Source organism: Xiphophorus couchianus, chromosome 19 (assembly GCF_001444195.1).
Source record: "Xiphophorus couchianus chromosome 19, X_couchianus-1.0, whole genome shotgun sequence".
Classification (NCBI taxonomy): Eukaryota; Metazoa; Chordata; class Actinopteri; order Cyprinodontiformes; family Poeciliidae; genus Xiphophorus; species Xiphophorus couchianus.
The window spans coordinates 12,655,149-12,682,056 of record NC_040246.1 but is presented as its reverse complement, the minus strand read 5'-3'; the positions used below and the strand labels follow the sequence as shown (position 1 = coordinate 12,682,056).

The following is a 26,908-nucleotide window of genomic DNA, read 5'->3' as shown; positions in this document are numbered from 1 at the left end:
TGGTCAGTGATCATTTAGAACAGTGGTTCTCAAACTTTTTTCAGTGATGTACCCCCTTAAAAATATATTTTTAGTCAAGTACCCCCTGACACGGGCAAAACATTTTTGGAATAAAAAAGAGGTACAGTGCTGTAAATACCCTGTAAATACTGAATATAAAATTCAGTGCATGAACACACATTTATATTTTATTGAACTTTTTACAAAATAATTTTTCCCAAGACTTATTATGAGGAGCCTACTGATTTTTTAAAGATATTTTGAAAAGCTTCACGTAACCCCTGCAGTACCTCCACGTACCCCCAGGGGTACGCGTACCCCCATTTGAGAACCACTGATTTAGAAGGTCCCGGTAGTTGATTGCATTGACTATGGACTTGATAAAAACAAGGAGGACCAACACCAGCACATGACATGGTTGTGGAAAAATTATACTGTAGTGAAAGTAACTTGTATTTAGTCTCTTTCCTCTGTTCCTCCAGGCTTTGGTCCCTTGATTTCCAAATGAAATCCAAACTTTATTTTTATAAAAAGGATTTTGAGAAACAGTCCAGTCCTGTTTCCACTTAGCTTCTGGTCCTGCTGTGCTTTAAAGATAAAGACTGCGACAGAGGTGTACATCTCAACATCTATGTGTGACGGATCTTTACTCCAGCTACAATACATGTCTTGTGAACATCCCCTCCAAACTTTTGAATAGGTTCCATAACAGGAATTTCAGGGGTAAAATTTCCTTTTTTAATACTCCTATGTAATGACGGAATTTTCTGCAATTAGTTTTTCATTAGCTGGAAGCCATAATCATCACATGTAACAGAAATAAGCACTTAAAATGTTTCACTTATTCAAAAATTTATCTAGACCTGTTAGTGTAGGAAATGCCAACTACAACAACAAAAAATTAAGAATAATTTGAAGCACACACCGTAATTAAAAATAAAACGGCAGCAGATGGTAATCTCTTTATAGCATTTGATTGAATATTTCATGATCAACTTCCGCTGATCAAAAAGCAATCAACAAATGAGACAAAAGTCCAAATGATACTAAGCTGAGCTCAACTTAGACAGAAGTTCCAGAGTCCAAAAGACAAAAAAGCCTCTCCCTTTCTTCTAATAAGTTGTATTTTAATACACACCAAAAACAACTACCCTCCATCAGATTCATGGCAGAGGAAGAGAATGATTCTCACTGCATATGATAATCATGCACCAATGTATAAAATACATTCCTAATATTTACTACAACACAGAAACTTTAATAATATTTTCAATACAATGCTCTGTCACGCCCAGTGAATAAATGCAGTACCTGCCAGGTAACTGTGTTTAATGTTTACTATACAACCTGCATGCCCATTAACCTAAAAGTCAGGAATTTGACATTGTAAAGCAGCCTTAACATAAGCAAATGATTGCTTCAAGCATAATCAGTATGACCTTACAACAAAAACCCACCACTGAATTAATCACACCAAAACAACTGCTGCCTTCATACAGTTACTGAAGACAGTATCCAAGATATTGTATTCAGCGTCAACCAATTATTAGCTCAACATCCACCGACGCACGGCAGCACAAACTCTACCTCCCCTGGTGTGTGGGAGCAAATTAAGATCAAGTGATTTTAGACTTCTATCATCCTTCTTGTATAACAACCCATACTCCTACCTAAGCTGGTTAGGGACTCTCTTATCTCTTTGTAACTCTCTCCACCCCATCCTCCTGCTTCACTTTCAGTGCTTTGGGGGAGCTGGGAGAGCTGCTGAGGGAAGGGGAAACAGGAGTTATTCACAGGCAACACAGAGCAAAAGAACACCAAAAACAACAGATCTGCTAGAGGCAAAAGCGCTATTACAGATTGCAAAGAAAGTAAGGATCAGTAGATGGCTGATGTCCTGAAATAATAATTAGTTTGTAAATGAATAAATGTAGAATAACAAACCACAAGAACAATTTGATCACGTTTTTATAGAGATTGATTGACCTCTGGCCAATCAATCTATTGGCCAGAGGTTGGAGTCATATGATCCGTATAGAAATTGGTATCAACTAGGAAAAGACTGATTGGTGCATCTCCAAGATTTTATTAATGAAAAAAACACTGCACTTAACTAAAAAAACTAATTTTTAATAAGTTCAGCAGTTAATGCTAATATTAAGATTAAATAAGGCTATGGGTCAGGAACTCCTGATCAGTCTTCTTCTGCAATAGTCTACAGACTGGACCAGCATCCAGGAAACCAGCCACAGAGACAAACTACCAAAAGAAAACTTTATAGGAATTAAAGACAAATGTTGATTCAAATAGGAATTTTAAAAAGATCGAAATGACAGATCTACTTTCCAAAAGATTTCCCAGTTTCAGCTCAAGACGTGAGCTTAATGTATAAAATAATAAGTATAGATAGGTAACAACTTATTGAGCTGCATGATGACTTAAATTAACAAGTTGGCAAAAGTATTTGATTTTACTTCAGCAAGTCAAATATTTACTTTGAACTCTGCTTCAAAAAGTCAGGATGTTCTGAACTTTCCGGTAAGTTCAGACTCTCCTGCATCCTGGTTAGTTCAGTCCTGTCTTTAAAATGCTGCTGACAGACTGAGTTTTGCTGTGCTTAGAAAAACTCTGTCGTTTTGCATGCATTAAGTTACTGGCTGAGCCAGATGTTTTTTTCCTCAATACAAATGAGCACAAGGACAGCCTAAACATGACACCAATGGAGTTAGTTAATTGAAACTGCCTGTATTACTGTTCTAGTCATTAGTCTGCTGCCTCTTTAGAAACGTAATGTGTGACAACATTCCTTTTCTCCCTTGACATGTCATATAAAGTACAGTAAGAAGGAGCAAACCACTCACGTTATTTAGAAAATGGTTCACACTAACACTCACTTTCTAGGACACATGCAAACACATATATTAGTATGGGATTCACATTCTGCAACCAGTATAATATTATAATTTGTATCATCTGTTGCTTAAAATTCTGAAAGGATGTGATTTTTACTGAAACAGGCTCCATTGAAAATCCATGTTTTACATTTTATAAAATGATCTAATAATAAAATTCTTCATGTCCGTAATGAATATTTTTTTCGCTTCGGAAGCTTGCTTTTCTTGTTTTAAAAAATAGGATAAAAAACAGAAAATAATAAAAATTGCACTATCGCTACATTTGTTTAGATTTATCTTTGACATAACTTAAGGAATAGAAATTAAGAAGGTTCCAAAACACACACACAAAAAAACCCTGGATTTACAAAGTCGTGTAAGTATTTACAAATCAAGGCATATTCCCGTCTGATTCACAGATGTCAAGAACATTGGTTCTCATTAATTTTTTTTTTAGATTTCTTTAGGTCACATGACTTGCTGCTTTTTGAGTCCTTTTAGCTTACTTTATATTATCAGGCAGGTTCTATTGAAGCTATTATTGATACTACAGATCTTGCAGTAATCAGGGCTGGGATTGGGAAGTAGAATAAGGAGCTTTCCAAATAAATTAAGCGACAGGTATATCCTGATTTACCAACCTGTTCACATAGAAACAAGTTGGCTTAGATAACTATTTTTCCTATACATGATTTCTTTTATCAATACATGATAAAAGAAATGATGTATTGAAAACTGATTTTTTGTATTGCTACAAGTTATCCTTGTCTAGTATTAAAATGTATTCGATGACCTGAAATGGTATAAACAGAAATAATCTGTAAGGGTGCCCATTACTTTTCACAGTCCCGTATGTGCAAGTTTGATTTTATTGGCATAAAATATACTTTCCCCCAAAAATGCCAGAATTAACATTCATCCCAAAAGAATCTTAAGCCAACCATTAAAAAACAAGTAAACCAAGAAAATACAGAAAACTATTGACGAAAAGCAATAGTTTAAAATATCCCACAAAAACAGAAGAGACAAAGATGGCAATTGTTCATATGATAAGTAAGATCATATTTTCACCACAATAAGAGATCTATAAAAAAATTAGGCAGGCTAATTTATTTCACAGACAAAATAGCACTTGTGCAATACTTTCAGAGTAGCACGACTGGAACACACGAGTATCTTCAAAAATAAAAAAGCGTAGTAGCCATCTCTGGCCAGGTACATTTTAGCAATTACTATTACCGCATTATGCTCACAACTTGTACATTTTGTGTGTAAGTTGCATAGCAATTTTATCATACGTAAATACCATTAAGTTATGCTTCCAAACCCAGTAGGAGTTACAGAAGTAAATAAGACAACACTGAACCTAATATAAATTTTGCAGCCTGTAATTCAGCTCCTGGTTGAATAGCTATTTTACTGCCTTTGAAGAATCAAAGAACTATTAATTGGCTATAACTCCAACTCTAAAATACTGTTGCAGGTCAAAGCTAGATTGAACTTTTCTACATCCAACAGATGTTCTATAAAACCAGTACTGAGGTGAGATACAAGTATTGTTTTTCTTAGTGAGTTTAGTCTAAAATGAACAAATCTTTTAAAACTCTTTTAAACCTCTACAAAATAGGCCTAAACCTAAACTACAGCTGAAGTTACGAATGCTTGCAGAAACTTACCCGAACAGCCCTGTCAAGCTGTATTTTTTTTTTTCTGTAACAGTTTCTGTACAGTTTCAGGAGCTATAAGCACAGATTTGAGGACAACTATTATGACATCAGTAAAACATACAGCTGCAATATTTCTGTTGGTATTTTCATTAATAACATGTTTTAAAGGTTTAATAGATGTCCTCTCCAATTGATGTGAGCATTAGCATCTCAGTTACCAAACTCTCTATCAGGTATGGAAATGAAAATGCGTTCTTACATCTTAATAGATCCCAGGGGAAAATGATTCTCTACTAAATATTGCATCCAAGCAGTCCTTTGCAAAATTGAGGATGATTATGAGTTGACATAGAAAGAAGCTCTTACTGTGAGCCACCAATATTATTTGACGACTAAATACTACACATGGGTAAAAATACCAAGAAATTCCAAGACACAAACTGGTCCATTCTTAACAGTACACATAATATTTTATTTTTTATTTCAATACTTGGAAGCTGGACTTTTAAGAAATCCTTTATTATTTCTAGCTGAACATAAAATATTCCCTACAATAAATGTGATTTAAAGAATTAAATCTTGAAATTAGAGGTCATTTTTATTTCAGAATTAATTTTGGATCTATATAAGTTGATTGCTTAGCAAACATAAAGGGTAGGATTTAATAAGTGGACAACAATTTGCTTCAGTGAAGTTTGCTTTATTCATTAGTTACCTGTCTCATCCATTAATATACTTACTTTTATGGCCTTGATTCCTGACTTGGTGATCTGAGTCATCTTGGCCTTAGAGATGGGTGGCTTGTACTCAGTCAATGTGTACAGCTGAAACATAAGAGAACACACAATGTCACAAAAGGGGAAAACTTAATATTTTACCATTAACCAAATGTGACCAAGTACTCTTCTGCAGATTAATCTACAAATTAGCCTTATCACAAAATTAACGCAGAGAAAAATAATACATTTTCTGTAGCTTGTGGAGAATAGATAGCAAGCGGATGTCTGTGTCTATACAGCAGTGCTTGTTTTAGCAATGAGCCACATTATAGCTAACCGTATTATTTAGAAAACAGTTGGACGTGTAATATAATTCATTTAAGCATAGCATTCTTAATAAATGCAAATATAAACAAAATACGATGTCAAATTCACAGAAAAGTTAGTGAAGAGGTGTTTTATCATCTTTAATATTAGTTAACACAACAAGTTATCACGTAACTGGCGTTGTTTCGCTAGCATGCAGCTAGTTTGTAGCGTTTAACATTTGCCTTCCCAAAATTAATATTAAGATATTTTCACCCAAATGGGGTGTAGCGTAAGAACAATATCCTGTTCACATTTGAACACATGACGGTGTATTACATATGAATAACAGAGTAGGTAATGATAGTGTGCGGCCTTCTGTGATACAACCCTCCTCTCCCTCTTTACTACCCCGTTGCTAACGTAAGCTAACTAGCTTCTGAAAATCAGAGTCAGACAACAGATACGCGAACTGTTCGGGATTTCTTTCCACTGGTTCCACACAAACCTCGTTGTTAAAGGCTTTGACGGCCTCCATGGTGATGCGTTTCGGCTCGCAGCTCACTGTAAATATTTAAATATATCTCCTCTATAACCGGTGCATGCTCGGTGTTTGGTGAGATGGAGGAGAGTGGCAATATGGCGCATAACCTCAATGGGGAATTTGCAGTGAGACGCGCGACTCCTAGAGGCAGCTTTTGGGAACTACAGTATATGTTGTAACAGCAATATCATCTGTGCCCTGCAAAAGTATTCATATCCCCACAGCTTTTTTTTTTTTTTTTAAATACCGTCACATTAGAAGCACATACTTCTATTTCATTGCAATTTTTATGTGGCTGACCAACACAAAGTAGTACCTAAATGGGAGGTAGAAAGAAACTTTTGGAAATAAGATCCTGACAAATGTGGCTTATATACATATTCAACCTCTTTAAGTCTGACACCCCTAAAAGTAACAAAAACAAAAAATGCCTGTAGAAGTTGGCTAATTAATAAATTAAGGCTTGATTACTTTTGCTGCAGAACATAAACAACAGAGGTGGGTATCCAAAACTTGTTCACAAGTAAGAGTAGCATATTTTTTCTCAAGTAAAAGCAAATAATTCCAGTCCAAGAAATCACTCAAGAGCAAAAAAGTATTCCAGAAAAAGGCAACTTAAATACTAACAGATTATAATATCTGATTTAACATTTTAAAGCAATTTCATCAGACAGAAAATGTAAATACTCCTTGTTTAAAGGTCCCAGATAAATCTGTAATACATTTTAAAACAGGGTTATGCTACAAAGCGATATACAAGGCTTAAGGCATCTCTCAGTGCACTGTTTAATTCAACATCTAACTAAATGGAGAGAATATGGAACATTTAGACAAAACAGTATGAATACTGACCTGGTCTGAGCAAAATGAACCTTTAATCAGAGAGGCACAGGGGGAAACATCAGTTGTAAGGGCCCAGGGACACGGCACGCATGTGTAGGGAAGTGCTCTGGTCAGATTAGTCAAAAACTCCGCTTTCTGGCCTACATGAAGATGCTTTGTTTGAAGAAAAACAAACACTCCATGTGAAACTGAACACATTATATACATGGTTAAGCATGGTGATAGCAGCATCATGGCACATGAACATTTTCTTTTTCAATAATATAACAGAAGTGAAGGGAAGTTAACTGAGGTAAATACAGGCCAAATCTATGAGGTAATCCTGCAAAAGAGTTAAGAATGGGACATGACAATCTACTTACCTTAAATATGCAACTGGAGCTACAATTTAATTGTTTATGTCAAAACAACTGTATTAAAATAACCTAGACATAAATCTACATGAAAATCATTTGCAAAAGTTTAAAGCTGTTGTTCGCATCCTTCATTTAATATGACTGAGCATGGAACTTTTCAGTTTTTGTCTTTTTTTTTATTCTGCAAATCAAGGTTCTGTAGATATACAAACTGACAGAACAGCCTGGAATTTTTGGCATCACTTTATTTCTTTTTATAGCAAAAACAAAAGATAAAAACACTACAATTACACATTCACTATTATTAACATATTTACACTAAACTATAACATGAAGGAAATATATATATATATATAAAAATGTTCACATGGAGCCAGTCTGGACTCTCTGTCATATTCTGTAATAATCCATGTTCAAAGTTGAATCAGGTACCTAAACCTGTTCCTGGAAAATCACATAATAAGGGATATCTTTCTTGCTGTTTGATAAGCTCAAATCTAATGAAAAGTTAAAATTAAAATTAGTGACATTTTACAAAACATTTCACAATAGTTTTGCAGGACAAATGTAATAATTTGTAAAGGTTTGCTAAAAATTAACAGTACCAAAACTGAAAGCTGACAAACTTCTTCTTTAAACAGAGATGCTGTGTTTATTGGTAATGTGAAATTAAATGTCACTTTAGTTTTATATTTGCATATTTTGGAGTTGAATAATTTACCTATTTGTATTTAAACTTGGATGGTTCCCTCAGTTAAAATTTGACCCTATCTGAAAGACAGTTGATGCTAATATTTCATTGCATTAGCCAATAGTGATTGCACTTTCTGTACACATACAGGGCAGTAATGCTAAAGAATACTACCAAGTATTTTTTCACACTAAAATAAACATGCTGCCAACATTTACGGTCTCAAGGCAAATGCCTAGTGTTTTAGGTGAGTTTTAAACTGAATAGCGACAATAATTTGACTCCTATTTATCTGAAATTATCAGGATGTGATTTATTCTAACTACAGGGTTTATTGTTCAGTCAGAACACTTAATATAAAGCATGATGTGACCTCTACAGCACAAGGAAAGAATCATGGCTCCTGGATTGCTTGTAACAGGCACAGATGGTGCACAGCACCAATAATTAGACAACAATCTGGGAATTTGTTCCCTGCAGATGAAAACAAAGTAGATAAATTACACAGTAAAAAACAATACCAAAAACAAACAAAAAACAGTGTTTCTGTGCATTCTGTTCCATACAATCAGAGTTTATGCAAAGGTTCTGTGAATTAAAATGCTGAAAAATACTAAGCTCTGAAAAATTAGCTGACCCTACCAAGTGGCAAGTAAAAGTAATACTAAAACAGAAATCACATTTTTATGTGTATTGCTCATGTTTCCAAGTCAATATGAAACCTAAAACAGAAAAAAACAAAACAAAACAAAAAACACTTTACAGATGCATGTTAAACAGCAGTTAAATATGCGTTTACATGGAACTGAAGTGTCATCTGACTAAATCACAGCAGTGAGTGTATGTAATCATGAGGTCCAAGTCCAAACACCGTAAACTAAGTCAGGGGGACTTCTTATAAACTGGTCTCTGCAACAGGGGCAGCGGTGACTGATGCTGCAGCTGTCACAGCCTCTGGCGCCCCCTTCTGGTCGTCTTTGACGCAGATCTCCACCATCAGTGGTGCGTTGGCTTCCTTCCACTCTCTGAACTTGTCTGAGGTAAGCTCCGGGTCACACAGCACCTGCTCTATTGCCTGCAAGTCCGCTTCCTTAGACTGTGACAAAAGAAAGAAAAGAAAAATGAGAGAAAAAATATATCCATTTGACATCCACACAACAAAATACCCAGATGATTTCAAAACCTCAAAAGTGTTTCTGTACTGTTTACCTTTAGCGTGCTATTGAGTGCCCTGATATGGTGTAGCTTATCGTTAACGGTCTGGTTTTTACAGCGTTTAACAAAAGAGGCCCTGAATTCCCTTTTTGTGGATGGTTTCCGATCCCCTATTGGTGAAAGGCTGGCCTCCTTTAGATGAATGTACAGCTTTTCCATCTCATCAGAGCTATTCCCACGACTGCCTGAAAGAGGATAAGGTTACAATTTATTATGCAGCCCATTTGCATGACATAAAGTCCAAGGGGATTTTAAGGTAGACATCAACTTTGGGGAAAAACACACAAAGGTAGGAAAGCAAATATAGAATAAAACAAGAAACATTCACCTGCACTTTGAGGACCTAAAACATCCCTCTGCTCCTCCCCATGAGCTGCTGGGTTCTCTTTGTTGGACCCATTTGAGTCTGTGGAGCTCTTAGGAACCGAGCTTTCCGACACTGCTCCCACTTCTGTTCTCCCTTGTGGCGGTCGTTGAGTGTGAACCTGGACCGAGCACACCACTGCTGTCTCCCCGGCTGGAGTAGAGGACGCCTGTGAGACAAGGTCCATCCAGGACTGCCGTTGCTTAGCGAGCGAAGAGGCGGAGCTCTGCGACGTCATCGTACTGACGGGGGAGGAGAGCGAATCGCTGGTTACTGCAGGAGCTGTGGAAGAATATGGTGGTGGTACAGTACCCTAAAAGAGAGAAAAGAAATGTGTTTGAGGCATTCGTATGTCTTAAATTTCTTAAATTGGGCTAAGTCGCAACCAAAATCTGTATTTTATTGGGGGTTTTTTTATATGTGATATTCCAATGCAAAGTGCCACATACGGTATGTGTGAAGCACAATGACAACACATAGAAGTCACATAAGTAGTACATGGGGTTCACGAGCATGTAAGTTAATCTCAGTATTGAAAGTAGCTGGTCCATGAAGGCATCAGAGACACTAAACTTATGAATTTTACTTAAGAACATTGAAATTCATGTGTTTTCCTTCCACTTCATAGTTATGCCCTAAATAGTGTTTTGATAACAGCTAGAACTGGAGTTTGCCTTTGTAACATGAACTTGAAAAGGGAACTTCGTAGCCCTTTTCCAGAAACGGAAAAAAGGGGTGCAAATACACACGTTTAAACCCATCGACCAAAACAAATCAAGGAATAAGGTAGGTGCTATTTTTAGGAATCTTCCCTGACCTGATGTGTGCTCCCAGGTGGATTAGATGCATCCACAGAGTCCCGTAGGGTCTGCTCCGAGTATGGCGGAGGGGGGATCTCTGTGCTCTCTGCTTCTTCGTGATCGCTGGCTTCACTGTAACACTCTGAACGTCCACATTGGTTTGAAGAGAAACATGATAAAAATGCATGAATTTATAGGATGACGCACTGACTAGAAAACAAAAATCGACCACAGGACGTTGCTCTAATTTGGCAGTGTGGCATATCTCCTGTGAATCAGCCACAAATGCTGCTCTAAATTTAAGAACACACCTGGCAACAAAACACATGTTGAGCGCGGGGGGCTTACCAGCTGCTGTGGTTTGATCTGTTTGCTCATAATTAATGGAGGCCAGCCCAAGCTTGTTCAACCAGCTGAGAAGAACAAACAATTCATCTTTAAACATACGATATTAAGAAAAACCATCAGCTTTCACCTTAGTTATATCCTATTGTAACTTACAGATTCATGTCCTCGTGGTTCTCAGCAGCAAAATAAAACATCATGACCTGAGGATGGCAGGCTTTGAATGCACTGTGAGAGACAGGAGAGCATTTAGAGGAAGTTCATAGAAACTTTAATGCACAAGATTACAACACCCACAGATTAGCAACCGTGGATTACTGTTCTCAGTACATGAATGATATTTCTTGTGGTTTCAAACTACTTTTAGTAGAAAACTCCATGTTGTTTCTGGTAAGAGATATGCAAAAATAAAGAAAGAATCTAATCCTATGATGAGATGTGATCAGTGGAAAAAGGAAGTGACTTTTCAATTTCAAAGATCGTTTCAGAACAATTTCGTAAATAAACATTTCCTGGCACAGTGTGTGGGAAAACCTCCTATGACACCCAGGCTGTTAAATTAAGTCTCATGTTTAGCTAAACAGATGAGATGCTCAATCACAACATCATCTTCCTGGAAAGGAAAACTTTGAGCTTACTGCTTCTTCTTGCACTCGATGGCTACATCTATCACGAAATTTGCGAGGTCAATGTAGCCCTCTGCTTTCTCCGCCTGCAACACAGGAATTGAATGATAGTTAGCGCTAAGACATAGCGATGGTTTTCAAACCACTTCCTGGCAACACCTGTCGCCCAGCTGCAGCCGGTGATGGTGACATACATTAATCCTGACCAAAGCCATCACACCCGTCGCAGTCATGAAAAAAAGTATTTGACGACTTACAAATTTGTTAGATGATTGCTTCCGTTTTTGACATTTATCACACTTCAATGTCTTACATGAAATGAATTTAATAGTAGAAAAGGGCAAGCTAATATAAAACACAGAAATGGCTTGTCCTAGATGCCAGAAAAGAACATGTAACCGATCCTTTGCCTCAGTGAAGGTCGGTCTTTATGATCAGTATCATGAAACAAGAAATTTTGTTGTGGTAATATAATATGCATATTTGCTTCACAGTAGAGTAGAAGACTACAGTACTCTGGCTGTAAGCTGCTCATAGTGATCAACCGGAGAGAAAACCTGGGGAAGAAACGCCTCTGTGATTTCTGCCAATAGCGCTTTGTAGTGCAAACCTGAAGGTAAAGGTTTAAACAGTTTGTGATCAGGATGTTGGGGTTTGCAGAGATGTTCGCTGCACACAATTTCTGGAAAAGGACTTCATCCCTGTGGTCAAACATGGAGGGAGCAGTATGAGGATCATTGGGGGTTACCGTACTTAAGATATGATTTAAAAATTTTGTTTTATCAATATCTTATTTTTCTAGTGCAGTGCCATGACATATTTTACAATGTGTGAGTTTTATCATCAAGTAGTATTTGTGTCTGTGGGGCTCTGATTGTAGGCAGACAGAGATTTATAGTCAAAAGTATGAGGTGTGAATTGTCTCAAAACCTTTTTGAGTCACCTTTAAAGTGATCACAATAAAAATGGCAGAATAACATGGTGAAAATTAAGGGCCATTATTTCCAACGCCTAAGCTTAAGAGCACTTGGCTCATACATCAGAAACTCTCACAGTGTACATGATTTTTAGACAATAAATTATCCGCAAGCACAAATTTATCACTTCACATAGATCATCATTTCACAAGACCACTTAATGGCCTCACAATCTCAGAAAAATACCTTTGTTGAGTTGAAAGCAGATCTGATGATTGATCTTTATATTTTAATAAAGTCAAATGAGAACTTGCATGTGTACTTTTCTTGTAAAAAAAAGTATTTTCTTGTAAGTGTACAATACAAATCACACAAGCAAGCGCACTGCTAATTCGCTTTGGTCAAAAGGAATCGAAATTCAGGTGGTGTGGCAAGGCTTTGAACAAGCTGTTGAAATTTAAAAACCCTCCAATTTGACTGTACGATTCTTTAAAGAAGAGTGGGCCAAAATTTCTCTATGGCAACTCAATGTTTGAACAACCAGTTACTGGGTTTAAGGAGTCATTACTTTTTTATATAGGACCAGTTTGATTTAGATGAATTTTTCCCCTCACTCAGGTTATCTTTTTGATACATTTGTTTGATAATTAAAACACACAAGTGTGATGAAAACAGCAAAAACAGAAGAAATCTCTAAAGAGGAAAAGATTTTTCATTTTTACTTTATGCATGCATGTATGTCTGTCTGCATCTATGCTGACAGTCTGGTAGTGACAAAGACACATACAGGAAACACAGTGCAGTTCCTGTTGCGGCAGCGTGACAGAGGTTGAAGAAGCAAGTATGACTCGTCTGACGTTCACACCACTTCATTGTGTGCTTATAAGGTAGGGTGTTAAATGTGTGAAGTGCTAAACAGCTTTACTGACGATTTTGTTTGCTACTGCAAGCAAGAATGTATAAAAGGACAACATTTTAATGTTTTTTTTTTTTTAATTTGTCTTAAATACATGTGAATAAGAAAATTAATCTCTTTGCATAGGCTGAAATAACAGTATGAGCCCCAGTAGTTATTCAAAATAACAGCTTCATTAGAAAATTATTGACTAAGCAAAACCAAAATAAATTTTTTTGTACAATTTGTGGCCAAAGCTTCATGTAACTCATCTCCACTACCGTCCAAAAATAAAATAGAACAACTCTGCAATTCCACTTCTCATTCTCACATTTATTTGGTCATGAATGTATTTATTCATGATTCCAACCAGGGAACACACAGTGTGATCGCAAGATCACACTGAAGACAACACTCTTCAATGTGGATGCTGCTGCTAAGTGAACAAGACTTCTAGTTGCTGCCTGGTGTTTAACAAAATGAAATAAAAGGAAATTCACATTAAAGATTTATGAACCAATTTAAAAGGCAGATTTATTTTTAATATGTCTTTGAATCATTCATGCTATGGAAGGGTGAGAGCAGCAGACAACAAGAAGGTAAAACACAGAATCATAAAATTACTCTTTGATTCTTCTGAGATTCCAGTTTCTGTTCTTATGGAAAAAGCTGAGATTTGCAGAGAACTACCAAAACATCCATATTCAGAGATAAGATCAAGAGTTAACATTCTTCAGGGAATACTGGTCAGACTAATCGCCAAATAATTATGACAAACTCCTCAGTTATTTAGTTCCTTCTTTAAAATAACTCTTAAATTCTTTTGTTTTTAAAATAACTGCACACTCAAAGATACAGCATGCCATCGCATCTGCCCACAGTGACCTCTAAAAGTAAGAGCTAGCAACAAAGTAATTGTTCTTCTTTACCGTTTCAGTAAAGACAGAAAGTCTGCAGACACCAAGTCTACAGCTCCCATGTCACATCACCCTGACACATCACTTAACAGCAATTTACAGAGCCATGTGTGACATCGTTTCGATAAACAACGCTCAAAGTGAGAAACAAATTTTCCAAAACATGCTGGCCAAACCAAAGAAAGGTCATTTGTTGTATAATTTTTTTCCCCACACTGCCTCACTGTAATAAACCAACACTAAAATAATGTCCAAATATGGAATGAAAACGCACAGCTTTGAACTATTTTTAAACAAAATAAGATTTGTAAAATGTTGCGTGATATTGTATTTTGCCCCTTTTCTCCTGTTAACCCTAAATAAAATCCAGAAAGGCAAGCTAACAGAATCTTTTAATTGAAAACTTCTAAAATGCCAAAATAAGGGCTTTTTATTGTGGGACATACTCAAAGGACACCGAAAGTCCCATTATTTAAATAAAGTGAAGAACTTCGCTTGGTTGTCACATTATAACAATAAATAATTATATTGGATTTAATTCCAATATGATAATGGAGCAACACAAAGTAGTGTATAAAAAGAGTGAGAAAAGAATACGGCATCATTTTCAAATGTTTTTAAAAATAAGTTTCTCAAAAGTGTGGCCTACATACTTGTGTATTTATCCCACAACAGTTTGATACCAATCCATAAAATTAAGTGCAACCATTGTCGTGTTAGAATCCTAAACAAAAAACATCCCAATAATATAAATGTTGATGTTGTGCTTGTAACCTAGACAACAGGATAACGGCAGCTAATAAACACTCTACATGTTCAACATCTTGAGCAACGTTTTAAAACATTTCGCACAAAAAAAGGCGCAGCAGGCTATGCATCAAACATTATTCTTTACTCACCAACTGGTTGGTGTACCAGTAGAGTGCAGTTTTCTTAAGGACAAACCAGTACTTCTTCCATTTGATTCCCAGGAAACCCTTGGTCTCCTTCTTTCTGTAAAGCCAGCCCTGGTGGTCCGGTTGACCAAGCTCTTTGACGGAGATTCGTCTTCTACTCATGGTACCATTGCCTGTGCACAGATAAGGCCTGTACATGAGTCCCCAAAGACCTCGCTACAAGCAAATGAAGCATTAGCTGAAGCACTTAGGTGAAGTCCAGCATCCTAGCTGAGACACACACACAAATAAAAAAAATTCCATCCCAGCCAATGTAGGTCACTGAAATGACAAAACTAAAAGAAATAAAAAACAACCCCCTCCCTACACAGCACCTAGAACTTGGTCTGCTCTGAAGTGCTGTGGTTCAGTAATCTTCCCCTGACGAGATAATTAACCAGACACCATTGACAAGCAAAAAAAAAAAAAAAAGTTACACATTCAGAGATGAAGAGACGATGCAGAACAGCAGAGCATAAAAGAAGTGAAGTGAAAATAACTGTGGGTTGTCTAAAATCCCTTTGCGCACACTAATTGTCCTGCTGCTTCTCACACACGCCCACCGGTGGTCAAACCTACAGCGGAAAGGCAGCACCTGCTGCAGACGCAAAGCAAAAAGAGCCAGCTTACCCCCTCGGTTCTTCTTCTTCGACTTGTGCCTCAGGGAGACCTTTCAGAGAGGACAACGGCGAGAAGGAAGACAAGAAGAGAAAACCGTCACATGCAACAACTGAGACGAAAACGCTCACTGAACATCCTGTTTCTCATATGCACCGACTTCTTTTTCTTGCTCCTCTCTGACTTTCAGCTTCTGCCTCGTCTTTCTATCTATTCTTCATTTCCTCTGCCACCATGGGATTGTTAAACGAGAACAGAAAAAGACGGGAAACTGCCCTCTCGCCTGTTGTAGAGGCTTGTAAGCTTTGATAATTCGTATATCAAGTTCTGTCATAATAAAATAGCAGAAGCAGAAGTATCCCCTCTGTAAATGTCACAAAAAAAAGACGGGTACTCACAGGATTATAGTCGTCAGCAGCCATCGAAGGACTCACAGACAAAGGGAAGGCAGCCTGTTGAAAGAAACCAGAAGAAAAACGCATTGACAGGTGTGTAGGTTGACAACATTTCTCCCCAGATAATGGGGCAGTAATTGTTTTGTTTTTTTCCTTTTGTTTCTTCAAAAGGAAGTGGCGTCATAGGCACAGAAGTACTGACAATGGTTTTTTTTCAAACTTTTGCAGAAATAAAGAAGAAGAATAAAGAAAATGTTGAATTTCAACATGCAACGGGAAGTTGAGTCAGAAAAAAGGCTTAAACCTATCAGGTTGAGCTCACACACACCACTGACTCACAGCTTGTGCAAAGATGTCCACTGTCAGCAGTTTCTGTCACACTGTGACACACAGATGAAGTAAGTAACACGGAATCCGAGCAGCACAGACAGAACTCCTTTTCAGTTTCTAGGTACCAAAACTCATTTTCTGGGGCGACGTGCATAACATGTTCAGTTTTGCTGTTCAACATCCTAAAAGAACAAGGCTGCATTGAGAAATCTAGCCTGCAATTATTGGTAAACTTCCTCTGTGCTTTTAAGTTCCTCATTTGTGAAGTTAAAAAGCTCCCACTGTGAACAAACACTTCCAGCAAATAAGTTTAACCATTTTCACAGCTGAAAACCCCTTCATGATGCCTCGCTCTGCTTCTACATTTTCCGAGAATTTAGAAAATCTCTGCGATGCAGATCTTCCCAAACTACAGGTGGATCTCAATGAATTGGAATAAAATTATGAAACTTCAAAAAATTTCAAAGACTACACAATCATTAAAAAATTTGACTGTGACAGTTGTCAAGGAGGCAGCTGACGTATTTCAAGCATATTAGTGGAAAGTTGAGTGGAAGAAAAAGCATGATAGAAAAAGGTGCAAAAGCTAAAAATGCATATTCACATGATTATGGCTTGAGAATTAAACCATGAAATTTTACTTCTCAGACATTCAGAAAATGAAACCAATGTATTTATAATAAAAAAAATCTAATAAAAAGTATTTATAATTCAGAAATGTTGGGTTATTGAAAAGTATGCCCATGTACAACAAATGAGGTAAGTTTTCTGCAGTCAAATGCAGCGACAGAATCGGCAGGCCCTGCTAGAGTATGAAATAAGCATCAAAAACCTTTTTCGCATAAGAAAGCATGAAGTGCTTTTCAAGTATTGTCTGCTTGGCCTCTGTCAAGTCAGACTCTTCTCCATGACTGTGTAGGCCATAGCATAGCATTTCTATATTAAACAGTTTTAGTATCTGTCCCCTTTTCCTCTTTTTCTTTTTGTGTTTTCAGTAGCTGTGAGAAATACGTGCCTCATCAATGTAACAAATCTGTCATGTTTAAACATAAAATTGTAAATAACTAAACTTTCTGATTATATCTCAACTTACAGAGATGCTTCAGCTGATTTAGATCTTTAGGAGAAGCAGAAGTGGCTATTCCTTTAAATGGAATAAGCACTCACTTCTCTCCACTTCTCTTACATAACACGTGAGTAGCTATCAAATCGTGTTTCCGGTGCGTTGGAGCTCTTTTGATCAACATCGCCACTCTAACCACAGCAAAAAACCAGACACTGTGAGCTGTGCATGTAACTCTCGGTGTTAAGTAACATAGCTTCCTGATTGCTCTTTTTTTTCCCCTTTCCCTACCGAGTAAAGTCAGTAAAGAGAATTCAAAAGCTACTCCAACACAATTAAAATGAAGCACGTACTCTACCTGCCACCACAATCTCAGTGAATGCAGTTTGACCCGAACAATCCGTTCAAAGTCTGACCAAACCTTGATGAGCATGTTTGTGTCAAGACAATTAGTGTGGGCACAAGGAAGTTCTACTGGTTTTAGTTGAAGTCAAGGTTATCCTGGGTGTAACCCTGCACATTTCAAATTAGGTTTCTTCGCCCGCTGTGTTCTTTCTAATGGATATTAGAGGTGCATTTTATCGTGTTGTTCCAGGCAGGCAAAATTCCTGCTTCCTCCCCGGAGAGGTGAACTAGCAGTTACAGCTTGTTACCACTGGGTGTCGCGACATCCCCACTATTCAATATCTTTAGTCACGTCAACAAAAAAAAGAGTGAAATGGACTGAAAATGAGTCTCTTTAAAATGCCGAACTTTATTGTGTCGTAGATTAGACAAAAGCTTTGACACTTTTGTCTCATCTGATTCTCACATGGTTCAGCAACGAGATGGGAATCTTCTTCATTGGATCCAATAGGCTGCATTGTGAAATAAATACTTCTTCAACCGGAACAAAACCCAAATATCTGCAGCTGCATCTCAAAGAAATTGAGAATCATTTAAAAGTGTAGTAATTCGATCTAAAGACTAAATTTGCTTCAACGTGAATTACATTTACATTCATATAAAATATTTAAATATAACCTTTTTTGATTCAAATTCAAATTTAATCTCAATTGTTTTATTCTAGTGTCATCTAGATTGGACTCAACAATTTGGTTCTTTCGATGATTAATTTCAGCTGCTTAGATTTTCAAAATGTCAAGTAAAACATTTTTCTGTGCAGAAACAGGGACCAACTGGTCTGAAATTAAATGTCTCATAGTGTGATGGTCATAAGAGTCAGAAGGGTGCTTCAAAATTACTGCTAAGCTAAGTTGACATAAGATCATCTTATGATTCTTCAGGAAGAATCAGGAAAGAAAATATGTTTTAAGATTTTTTTTCGGTTAGCATTGTGGGAATCTGTGTCCTGCCTTCATCACTCCTCACTGCCTCAGTGGGAATGAGTTTGTAGCCACAACATCACTGCTTGAACTGTGTGCAGAAGCATGGATATTCTGGCCTACAGTACATTTCCTATGCTGGGATGGGAAAAACATTTCTGATTCCAGCATTATTAAGGCCTCACTTACATTTGTGCTGAAGAAGACAGAGAGCCTCCTCTCTTTTTTATCCTTTCTTCCACTTGTTTTTGGAATTTTAAAAGTGTTCTGAAGTGGCTATTGAGAGACACTTTTCTTTTTTGTCCCCCAGTCTCCAACTGCAGCATTCTCCTCCCCTTCCCATTTATTTCCTTGCCTTTCTCATCTTCATTAGTAACTCTAAGTTAAGTTCATTTTAGATTGTTTGTCTGTGTTTAGGTGGAAGTGAGGTAATCCTGCCTGTGACTCATGTCAAAAGCCTCACGCCTTGACAGGATTGGTCACACCACTGTGGATCTCCATCTCTCACCGTGATTCATGCTGAGAACCGTCATGGTCCTTAGTTGATAACCAGAAACTGAGTGCATGATTGAGAGGGGGTCAGACAGAGTAGCCATTATTCAGCAGGTGAAACTCACATGGAGAGAAAAAGGGGGAAGGGAAAGGCTCAGTTTGGTGGTTGCATACCTCCTGCTTCTGACCTGTGTGCAAATGTACCACTCAACGACAAAAAAAAAAAAAAAAAAAAAAGGATTCCGTTTGTGCTAAACGTACCTCATTTAAACAAAAGCTATCAGGAAAATGCAATTTTTCATTGTTAAAGGCTGTGACAAGAGTTTTCTTTGTGCAACAACAAATCATACCTGGTTGACAAATCTGCACAAGTGTGTTACTCATTTTCCACTAGTGACTGTGTGTGCAGTGTATCTAGTATTTGCAAAGGTTTGTGAACAGCATGTGTAGCATTGAGGAACTGACAGTAGTTTTTTTGTGTGAAGGAACCTCAGTAAAATACTCATGTTTGCGTAGTTCTGACTCAAATAATTAACCTGTACTTCTAGAAGTGGGGACCTTTTATGTAAGTCGGCAATCATGTGACCTTAGCAGATAAATAAAAAAGACTGTTTCCATTGTAATTTGCAGCTATAAGCAATCCAATCAAATAAATAAATCTATTTTTGAGTTTTTACAATGTTATATTTCAGGGCATGAAAAATGTCTGTTCCACCATAACTGTCTTTATTAATAAAAGAAGACTCGCGTTAAACTATCCAAATACATTTAGTAAATAAGTTTTGGAAGTTGCTTTTGGCTAATGCATTAGCAGGGACTCTAACAATTTTCCCTGACCTTTCTGGACAATTTTCAAAGCACAAATACCAAGGTTTTCTATGACATTGTTGATATTCCAATAGTGGCCTGGATTTATATATTGAGGACAGACAGACATGAGTCCAAAAATATAAATATTTTATACATTTCATATTCCCCATTTATCCATGAAAAATCCTGAGTTAAATCCCACATAGTGCACGAACCCAGATGTGTATTATTTTAAAAGCACAAATCTGTTAATAAACTATTGCCGCAAATTCTAATTTAGGGTAAGAAAGCAAGAACTTATTGGTTGCATAGACCACTAAATTATTTGCATTATTTACACATCTTTTGTGTTTCATTGGTGAATAGGAGCAAAATTTGCCTTCAGTGATCAGATTCTTCTGACAGGAAGAAGCCTGTTGCTAACAACAACATGAGGTAGGTCACACTTCTTTCTTCCATTCTGGTAGAGTGTATCTTTGAGAGAGTGTACATGTTGACTTATCTCTGTGGGAAAAAGTAAGTGATGCCCTTGATTTCTCTGCTCCTGTACTGACACAGAGCCCAGAGAGATTCCTCAGGTTACAGAGAGCATTTAGCAACTGGTGTATTCAGATGGTGTCACAGACAGAGGGGTGAATAATCATCTACTTACTGCTTGTGAGAAAGACCAAGATCGCATATGAGGTTGGTTGTATCTGTAGGAGCAAAAGACAGAGTTTTGGTTTGAAACACACACTCCAAAAATGTGTCAGTATGCACCTTACAGTAAACATTATCTTAGCTTAAGCTAATCCCAGTCATGGTTTAAATAAGATCACATTTTCTAAACAGAAAAAACAAACAAACAAAAAAAAAACATCCTCCAAATGATCTGTAGCTACTCATCAGGTTTATCTGATTCAATTGAGTTGAGCATCCATGGACACAGTTACATTTAATTGCAGTCCTTGTGGCTCTGATAATATTCTGGACACAAACCACTGCATCATTGGCAGAGAAAGAGCTTAGTCCCACTGCACACAACAGTCAGTTTACCTCAGCTTGGCCTCACCCTGCAATTTCAGGACATGACTATTGAGTCCTGTTTCAGTAGCTAACATTTTCTTGCCCTTCACCTCCTTTCATCTCCCATCTAAAAGATGCTCATTTTCTCCATTGCATGAGCTGTATTTGTGGGAACAGGAAGATGCAGAAGAGCAGTTGGTCAATCCATCCAAACTGGATGGATTGACCAGGCAAAATCAAGGTGACACCTGATTACATCAGTCAAATCCAGTTTCATGCCATTGCCCTGTGCTTGTGCAGCCAACGGCGATGAGTCAGATTGCTTTCCAATGAGATTTACCGTTATATTTTCCAAATGTGTGTAATTTCTTTTGATCATGCATGGAACAAACTGGATGTGCTGCGGCCCTTAGAATAGAACTGCCTGGAATTGATAGATTTGTGCGAACCGTTTAAACAAAAGCATTAATGTGGGGAGTCACGCCTCCTCAATGATATTACAGACCGGAAGTGATAAAAGGGCCAAGGATGACATGGAGACTGCCATTCTACAGTGCCATATATAACGGTGGGAGAGAGGTATTTATACCACTACTTGGAAGGCTAGAGGAATCAGGATTTGTCATAGTGTTGGCATTTCTAGAACGATTTCTGGCAATTGAAAGAGAATCAGAGGCGGATATATTAGTGTGTGGAACATTTTGGATACAGGAAGTCCCAAGAGTTAACTGCATAAAGTGTTCACATCATTAGAACTTTTCCTCATGTTAAAACCATAAAAGTAAAATATTGTATGAGCTAGGATCATTGCAAAGTACATAATTATGAAGTGAAAGGTTAAGGATAAATAGTTGAGTCTAGCTTTATTTTGTTTTGTTATTATTTATTTATTCCACCATGTTGAAAACTATTAATCGTTTCCCCTCCACTTCATAATGATCAATTTCTTTTGTGTTGGTCTATCACACAAACACACACACCCCCACACGCCCACACACACACAAAAAAAACATTGTTACAGAGTTGTAACATGACAGAATGTTATGAAACTCTAAATTTAAGCATTCAAAGGAAAGGGACAATTTTGCATCATCTGCAGAGGTTTAAAAAAAGATTATGCTTCTCATCTTGGTGTATTTTCCATTTACATAAAAGCAGACCACCTTTGACCCCTGGCTTGTTTAAAAAAGATTCCACTGCCTGCTGACTGTCCCTCCCTCTTGAAAAACCAGGACCCACCCTGCTCTTATGTTTCTGATGTGACCTACTCAGTGGGAGTTTATATGTGGGACAGAGAGAAAGTCAGAGAAACTCACCGGTTCAGGAAGTCCCTGCTAGAGAACCAGTCATGTTCCTGTGATACATAAAGTTATTGTTAGTGCATAGAAGTTGAGAGGCCCAAGTAGGTTTCACAAAGATTTAAGCCTTTTTAAAAAAAAAAACATATTAATGAATATGTTTTGGTACTTTTGGTGAAGTCGGCAGTTCTAAATTCACAAAACATAGAGACATCGTGTAAAATGTGAATGAAAAGACTAACTTGCACTTAAAAATGGCATAAGATTAAAAGAAAATCGTATGCCTTATGGAACACACTTTAATATAAAAACAAGAAAATGGTAAAACGTGTTTCAGTTATATGGGTTAAAGGGTCACAGGTAATATTTTTGAGAACTATCAGATTGACAGTAAAACATTGCGACGGTCCTCTACCTTGTGTTTGGACTACCTCAATTGTTTTCAAGTTATCTTCATGAATAGTGGCAGTACTGTAAGAATTTTGGACATTTCATAATCTATGAAGCATATGTGCTGTGGTTAACTCGCGGTTGGAGGAATTCTTCTCTAAACCACTGTCAAGGGAATCCAATTTATCTCTGGAACAAACAGGAGACAGAAATAACTTTACTGTTTCTGGACCTGAGCTCTTTCAAGTGTCCTAAGGCTGTTTTAGATACCATGCATGCATGTCCTGCAGGCTAAAAATACAGGATCTACATCCAGTTTTGAGTTAAAAATCAGAATCCATGGTCCACACAGGCAACATTTTTCTCATCACAGGCAACATTTGATGCAGCCTTGAGGACAGATATGTTTTTATGTACTTATAAAACACAAACAGATGTTAGAATTTAGCATAATTCATAAAAGAAGCATTAAAAACTAATCTCTTACCTAAGTAACAGTCACAGAATAACTTTAGAAAAATCTAATTAATTTGAGCACATTGATTTACTAAGGGATTAAATAAATCCAAGTTTAAAAGTTTATAGTAATCCCTATAAGGAATGTGATGAAATCATTTTACATAATTTTGAGTTTATTAGAGTTTTTATTTTTTCTAAACAATCCCTGCCTTTCTGTTACCCTGGCTTATCAATATGATGCATGCATCCGATTCTGACAACCCACTGTTAGAGAACTGCAGCAAAGACTGATATCCTGAAAGGGAACTGATTTAAGAGGCATGCCAGATCCAGGACATGTTGGAAATGGACAGCTTGATAAATATTAAGACTACTTACTCTGTAAAATATAATGTATGTCTGGGGAAATGAATGAAATAAAACAGTTTGACTCATATTTTTAGATTTTAGTACAAAGAAAAACAAATTTTACAAAAGTAAGAAGAAATTTACCTACTTGACTTCCATATTTATAATTATAGTTTGTGGTGTAATGGAGAAAAGGATTTCTTGCACCATTAGTGCCTTTTGGTTATGGAAGATATTGCATAAAAACATGAGAAACTTAAAAAAAAAAATTCTTAGGATTAAAGACATTTTTCAGGCACATGTGCCTGCAAAGCTGCAGGTTTCTTACCCCTCATCTAGCACTTGTACAGAGAGTCAAATATCTATCTTTACACTCCAACAAAGAAGACTAAAAGCGACTGCTTGCTGGCAAGAGGGAAGTGTGCCAGGTTTTGACAGGAAAGCTAGTGAACATTGTCAGGGGTTTGTTCGAAGTAATCATTTCTTAAAAGGCGGTTTTATCTCCCCCACATGGTGAATAATCTCAAAGACTGATTTTTTACTATATTTCCACTTAGATTATGCCATCCATCCATCCATCCATTGTCTGTTCACCCTTGTCCCTAATGGGGTCGGGAGAGTTGCCGGTGCCTATCTCCAGCTACGTTCCGGGCGAGAGGCGGGGTACACCCTGGACAGGTCGCCAGTCCGTCGCAGGGCAACACAGAGACATACAGGACAAACAACCATGCACACACACACTCACACCTAGGGAGAATTTAGAGAAACCAATTGACCTGACAGTCATGTTTTTGGACTGTGGGAGGAAGCCGGAGTACCCGGAGAGAACCCACGCATGCACAGGGAGAACATGCAAACTCCATGCAGAAAGACCCCGGCCGGGAATCGAACCCAGGACCTTCTTGCTGCAAGGCAACAGTGCTACCAACTGCGCCACTGTGCAGCCCTTAGATTATGCAACTGCTTTAAAAAAAAACACATTCCCCTCTTTAACAAAAAGTTCATAAGCCTATTCATCCTGATCACATAAAGCTCTAGAAGTTTGAGCAGCTGGAATGAAAAACTCATTAAAATGTGCCCCTGACATTAGATTCACACAAATGCTTTATTTTTAATTGCGTATGGGTTTCCAAATGTTCTGAAATCACTACATTTAGTTTTTGATTCACTTTTTACGCAGTACTCTGAACTTCATTGGAAGTCAACAATGTGCAAAAACAAAGAAAGAATAAAACATTCACTTAGTATGTTCTGTTTTAAACGAGTAACACAGAAATGTGATTATTTAAAAGGTAATTTTTCAAAACATGCACCAACTAGCAGTAACTGAGCATATCATTCCTGTGAAACCATTTGTGTGATGTGCAGGCATGAAGCATTAGTTGTTAGCAAATGCATGCAGTTGGTTAGGCAGAGTGCAGGTAGTGTTTAAGCAGACCACAGGTTTCCAGAAAGTGCAAATTAAATGAGAACCGCAGGCGACAACAGTTCAGCAAGCACAGGCAGATGGAAAGAAGTGGTGAAGGAGAGATAAAAGAAGTTTCTCTCAAAAATCCAACTCATGCAATGCAGTGGGAGAGCAGCAAGGAAAGAGGGAAAGAATATTGTGTCAGTTTCCAAAATGGTTAGAACTTCAATTCAACGCTTAAGCTTTCTGGTGGTTGCCGGAGAGCCAATTTTCAATAAACAAAAGCCAAGGTGACTCTAACCTGCTCTTTACATGTTTAAAACACAACATATGTGCAGGAAAAATTATCTCCTGATGGAAAACCTGCTTTGACCATATGCTCCCTTACAGCCTCCCACCCCCAAGTATAATTTAGAGTTCAAAGGGAGTAGTTACATAACCATTACCATCTGAGACGGAAGAAATAAAGGTAACCTGACATTAGCTATCTTGTGTCACCACATGCTTAAAAAGCAGAATCAGTTTTTGCCTCGAAGGTTAAAACAGGTCAGAATGACAGACGGCTACAACAGACTGGCCTTTCCTTTACAACGCACCGTTTTAGGCACATAAACTGATACAATTACAGATTCATAATGCAGTGTTCAAATAAAGGGAAAGATAGCAAATCCTTTAATATTCATATAAGGACACATTTGTCATTCAAGGCATGACGACAAAATAAAGACAATACAAAAAGTCACTGAAATGAACTGCCGTCTTTAATAAAATGCTTTTCAAATCTTACAAAAAGGCAGATAAAGTAACAACAGACACTTCCTGTAATTATTTTTAAATAACACTGACATTCTCTTCTTATTTATCCATAGCAAAAGTCATCAGAAGGCTATTGGACCCATGTTTCAAAGACACCGAAGGGCCTTTAGGAGGGTAACTGCAGAGTAAACTGAAGGTCAATGTGCATAGTCTTAGATATGCACAAATAATTGCTTATTAATAAGTGTAAACATCAAAACCCAATGCAACTCAGTGAGCTTTAGTGGCCGCAGAAACCTTATGCATAGCTTACAAGAGGCAACTAGTGGCAGACTGAAATGTACAGTGATGTGAAAACAACTTTCAACACCTTACAGATTTCTCCTGCTTTTGCTTTCTTTTTCTTTGCCATACTTAAATCTACCCAAACCAATCCGGTCATTTGCAAAAAAAAAAAAAAAGAAAACAAAGAAAGAAAAAGTAATCAACCCCATGTTAAATAAAAAATTAACCTTAATTAACCACATTTTTTAGACATTATTTGAATCAAGGGTTAAAAAATTAATTACACTGAAAAATCTCAAAGTGATTTAAAGAAATTCAACAACAGGTGGGAAACAAATTGCAGTATTATAATTATAATTTTGTAAAGTACACATGTCCTTTGTATGAATGGGTGGGTCAAGTGTTTTTTTCATTTATTCATGTTATCTTTGTCTGATATTGGGGCTTCTTTGATTATCATTAACAAGTAAGCAACGAAAAAGCAAAAGAAATCTACAAGTGAAAAAAATGCTTGCTCACAGTACTATAAATAATATGAAAAATATATATATATATTTCAGGAAAGAAAAACATCAAAATCTGAAGCAGTTTCTATCAAACATTTCTCTCCACTTACTTTCACTTTATAATTTATTGGAAATGAAAATCTACAGAAGCACATAACTAAAGAACTTCAAGTGATTAAATATTTGTTTCAGAGAGCATCTCAATGGAAAAATTACATAACTTAATATGTACACAGAAGTCTATAAAGAGAACAAAGCCAAGGTTTTTCTAGACCTGAGCAAACAGATTCTCAGGGGTTTTGTAGTCTGAGATTAGGATTGAGGGCAGTGTTAAAGAGGCAATGACTTAATGTAGTGAGTAGGCTACTACAAAGCAAGGTTGATTG

At 37.1% G+C, this 26,908-nt stretch overlaps 2 protein-coding genes across 4 annotated transcripts in view; both read right to left on the bottom strand.

Annotated features, from left to right (window-relative positions):
* The window catches only part of scaf8 (SR-related CTD-associated factor 8), a 29,947-nt gene extending 23,710 nt beyond the window's left edge, over positions 1 to 6,237 (bottom strand). Inside the window, exons 1-2 of one of the 2 annotated variants that reach the window (XM_028000150.1) lie at positions 6,095 to 6,237; positions 5,302 to 5,385 (exon numbers count right to left, since the gene is read on the bottom strand). In XM_028000150.1, the coding sequence (XP_027855951.1) occupies positions 5,302 to 5,385; positions 6,095 to 6,124 (114 nt within the window). In that variant the 5' untranslated portion in view covers positions 6,125 to 6,237. Of the gene's footprint in view, positions 1 to 1,670; positions 1,765 to 5,301; positions 5,386 to 6,094 lie in introns of those variants that run through there. The other variant, XM_028000151.1, reaches the window with a different exon arrangement.
* Positions 6,238 to 8,307: 2,070 nt separating this feature from the next.
* cnksr3 (cnksr family member 3) overlaps positions 8,308 to 26,908 on the bottom strand; it is a 51,467-nt gene continuing 32,866 nt past the window's right edge. The window contains exons 14-25 of one of the 2 annotated variants that reach the window (XM_028000152.1): positions 22,389 to 22,426; positions 20,720 to 20,762; positions 16,051 to 16,104; positions 15,665 to 15,704; positions 14,999 to 15,168; positions 11,383 to 11,456; positions 10,901 to 10,972; positions 10,748 to 10,812; positions 10,417 to 10,541; positions 9,564 to 9,912; positions 9,230 to 9,420; positions 8,308 to 9,116 (exon numbers count right to left, since the gene is read on the bottom strand). In XM_028000152.1, the coding sequence (XP_027855953.1) occupies positions 8,916 to 9,116; positions 9,230 to 9,420; positions 9,564 to 9,912; positions 10,417 to 10,541; positions 10,748 to 10,812; positions 10,901 to 10,972; positions 11,383 to 11,456; positions 14,999 to 15,168; positions 15,665 to 15,704; positions 16,051 to 16,104; positions 20,720 to 20,762; positions 22,389 to 22,426 (1,422 nt within the window). In that variant the 3' untranslated portion in view covers positions 8,308 to 8,915. Of the gene's footprint in view, positions 9,117 to 9,229; positions 9,421 to 9,563; positions 9,913 to 10,416; positions 10,542 to 10,747; positions 10,813 to 10,900; positions 10,973 to 11,382; positions 11,457 to 14,998; positions 15,169 to 15,664; positions 15,705 to 16,050; positions 16,105 to 19,146; positions 20,612 to 20,719; positions 20,763 to 22,388; positions 22,427 to 26,908 lie in introns of those variants that run through there. The other variant, XM_028000154.1, reaches the window with a different exon arrangement.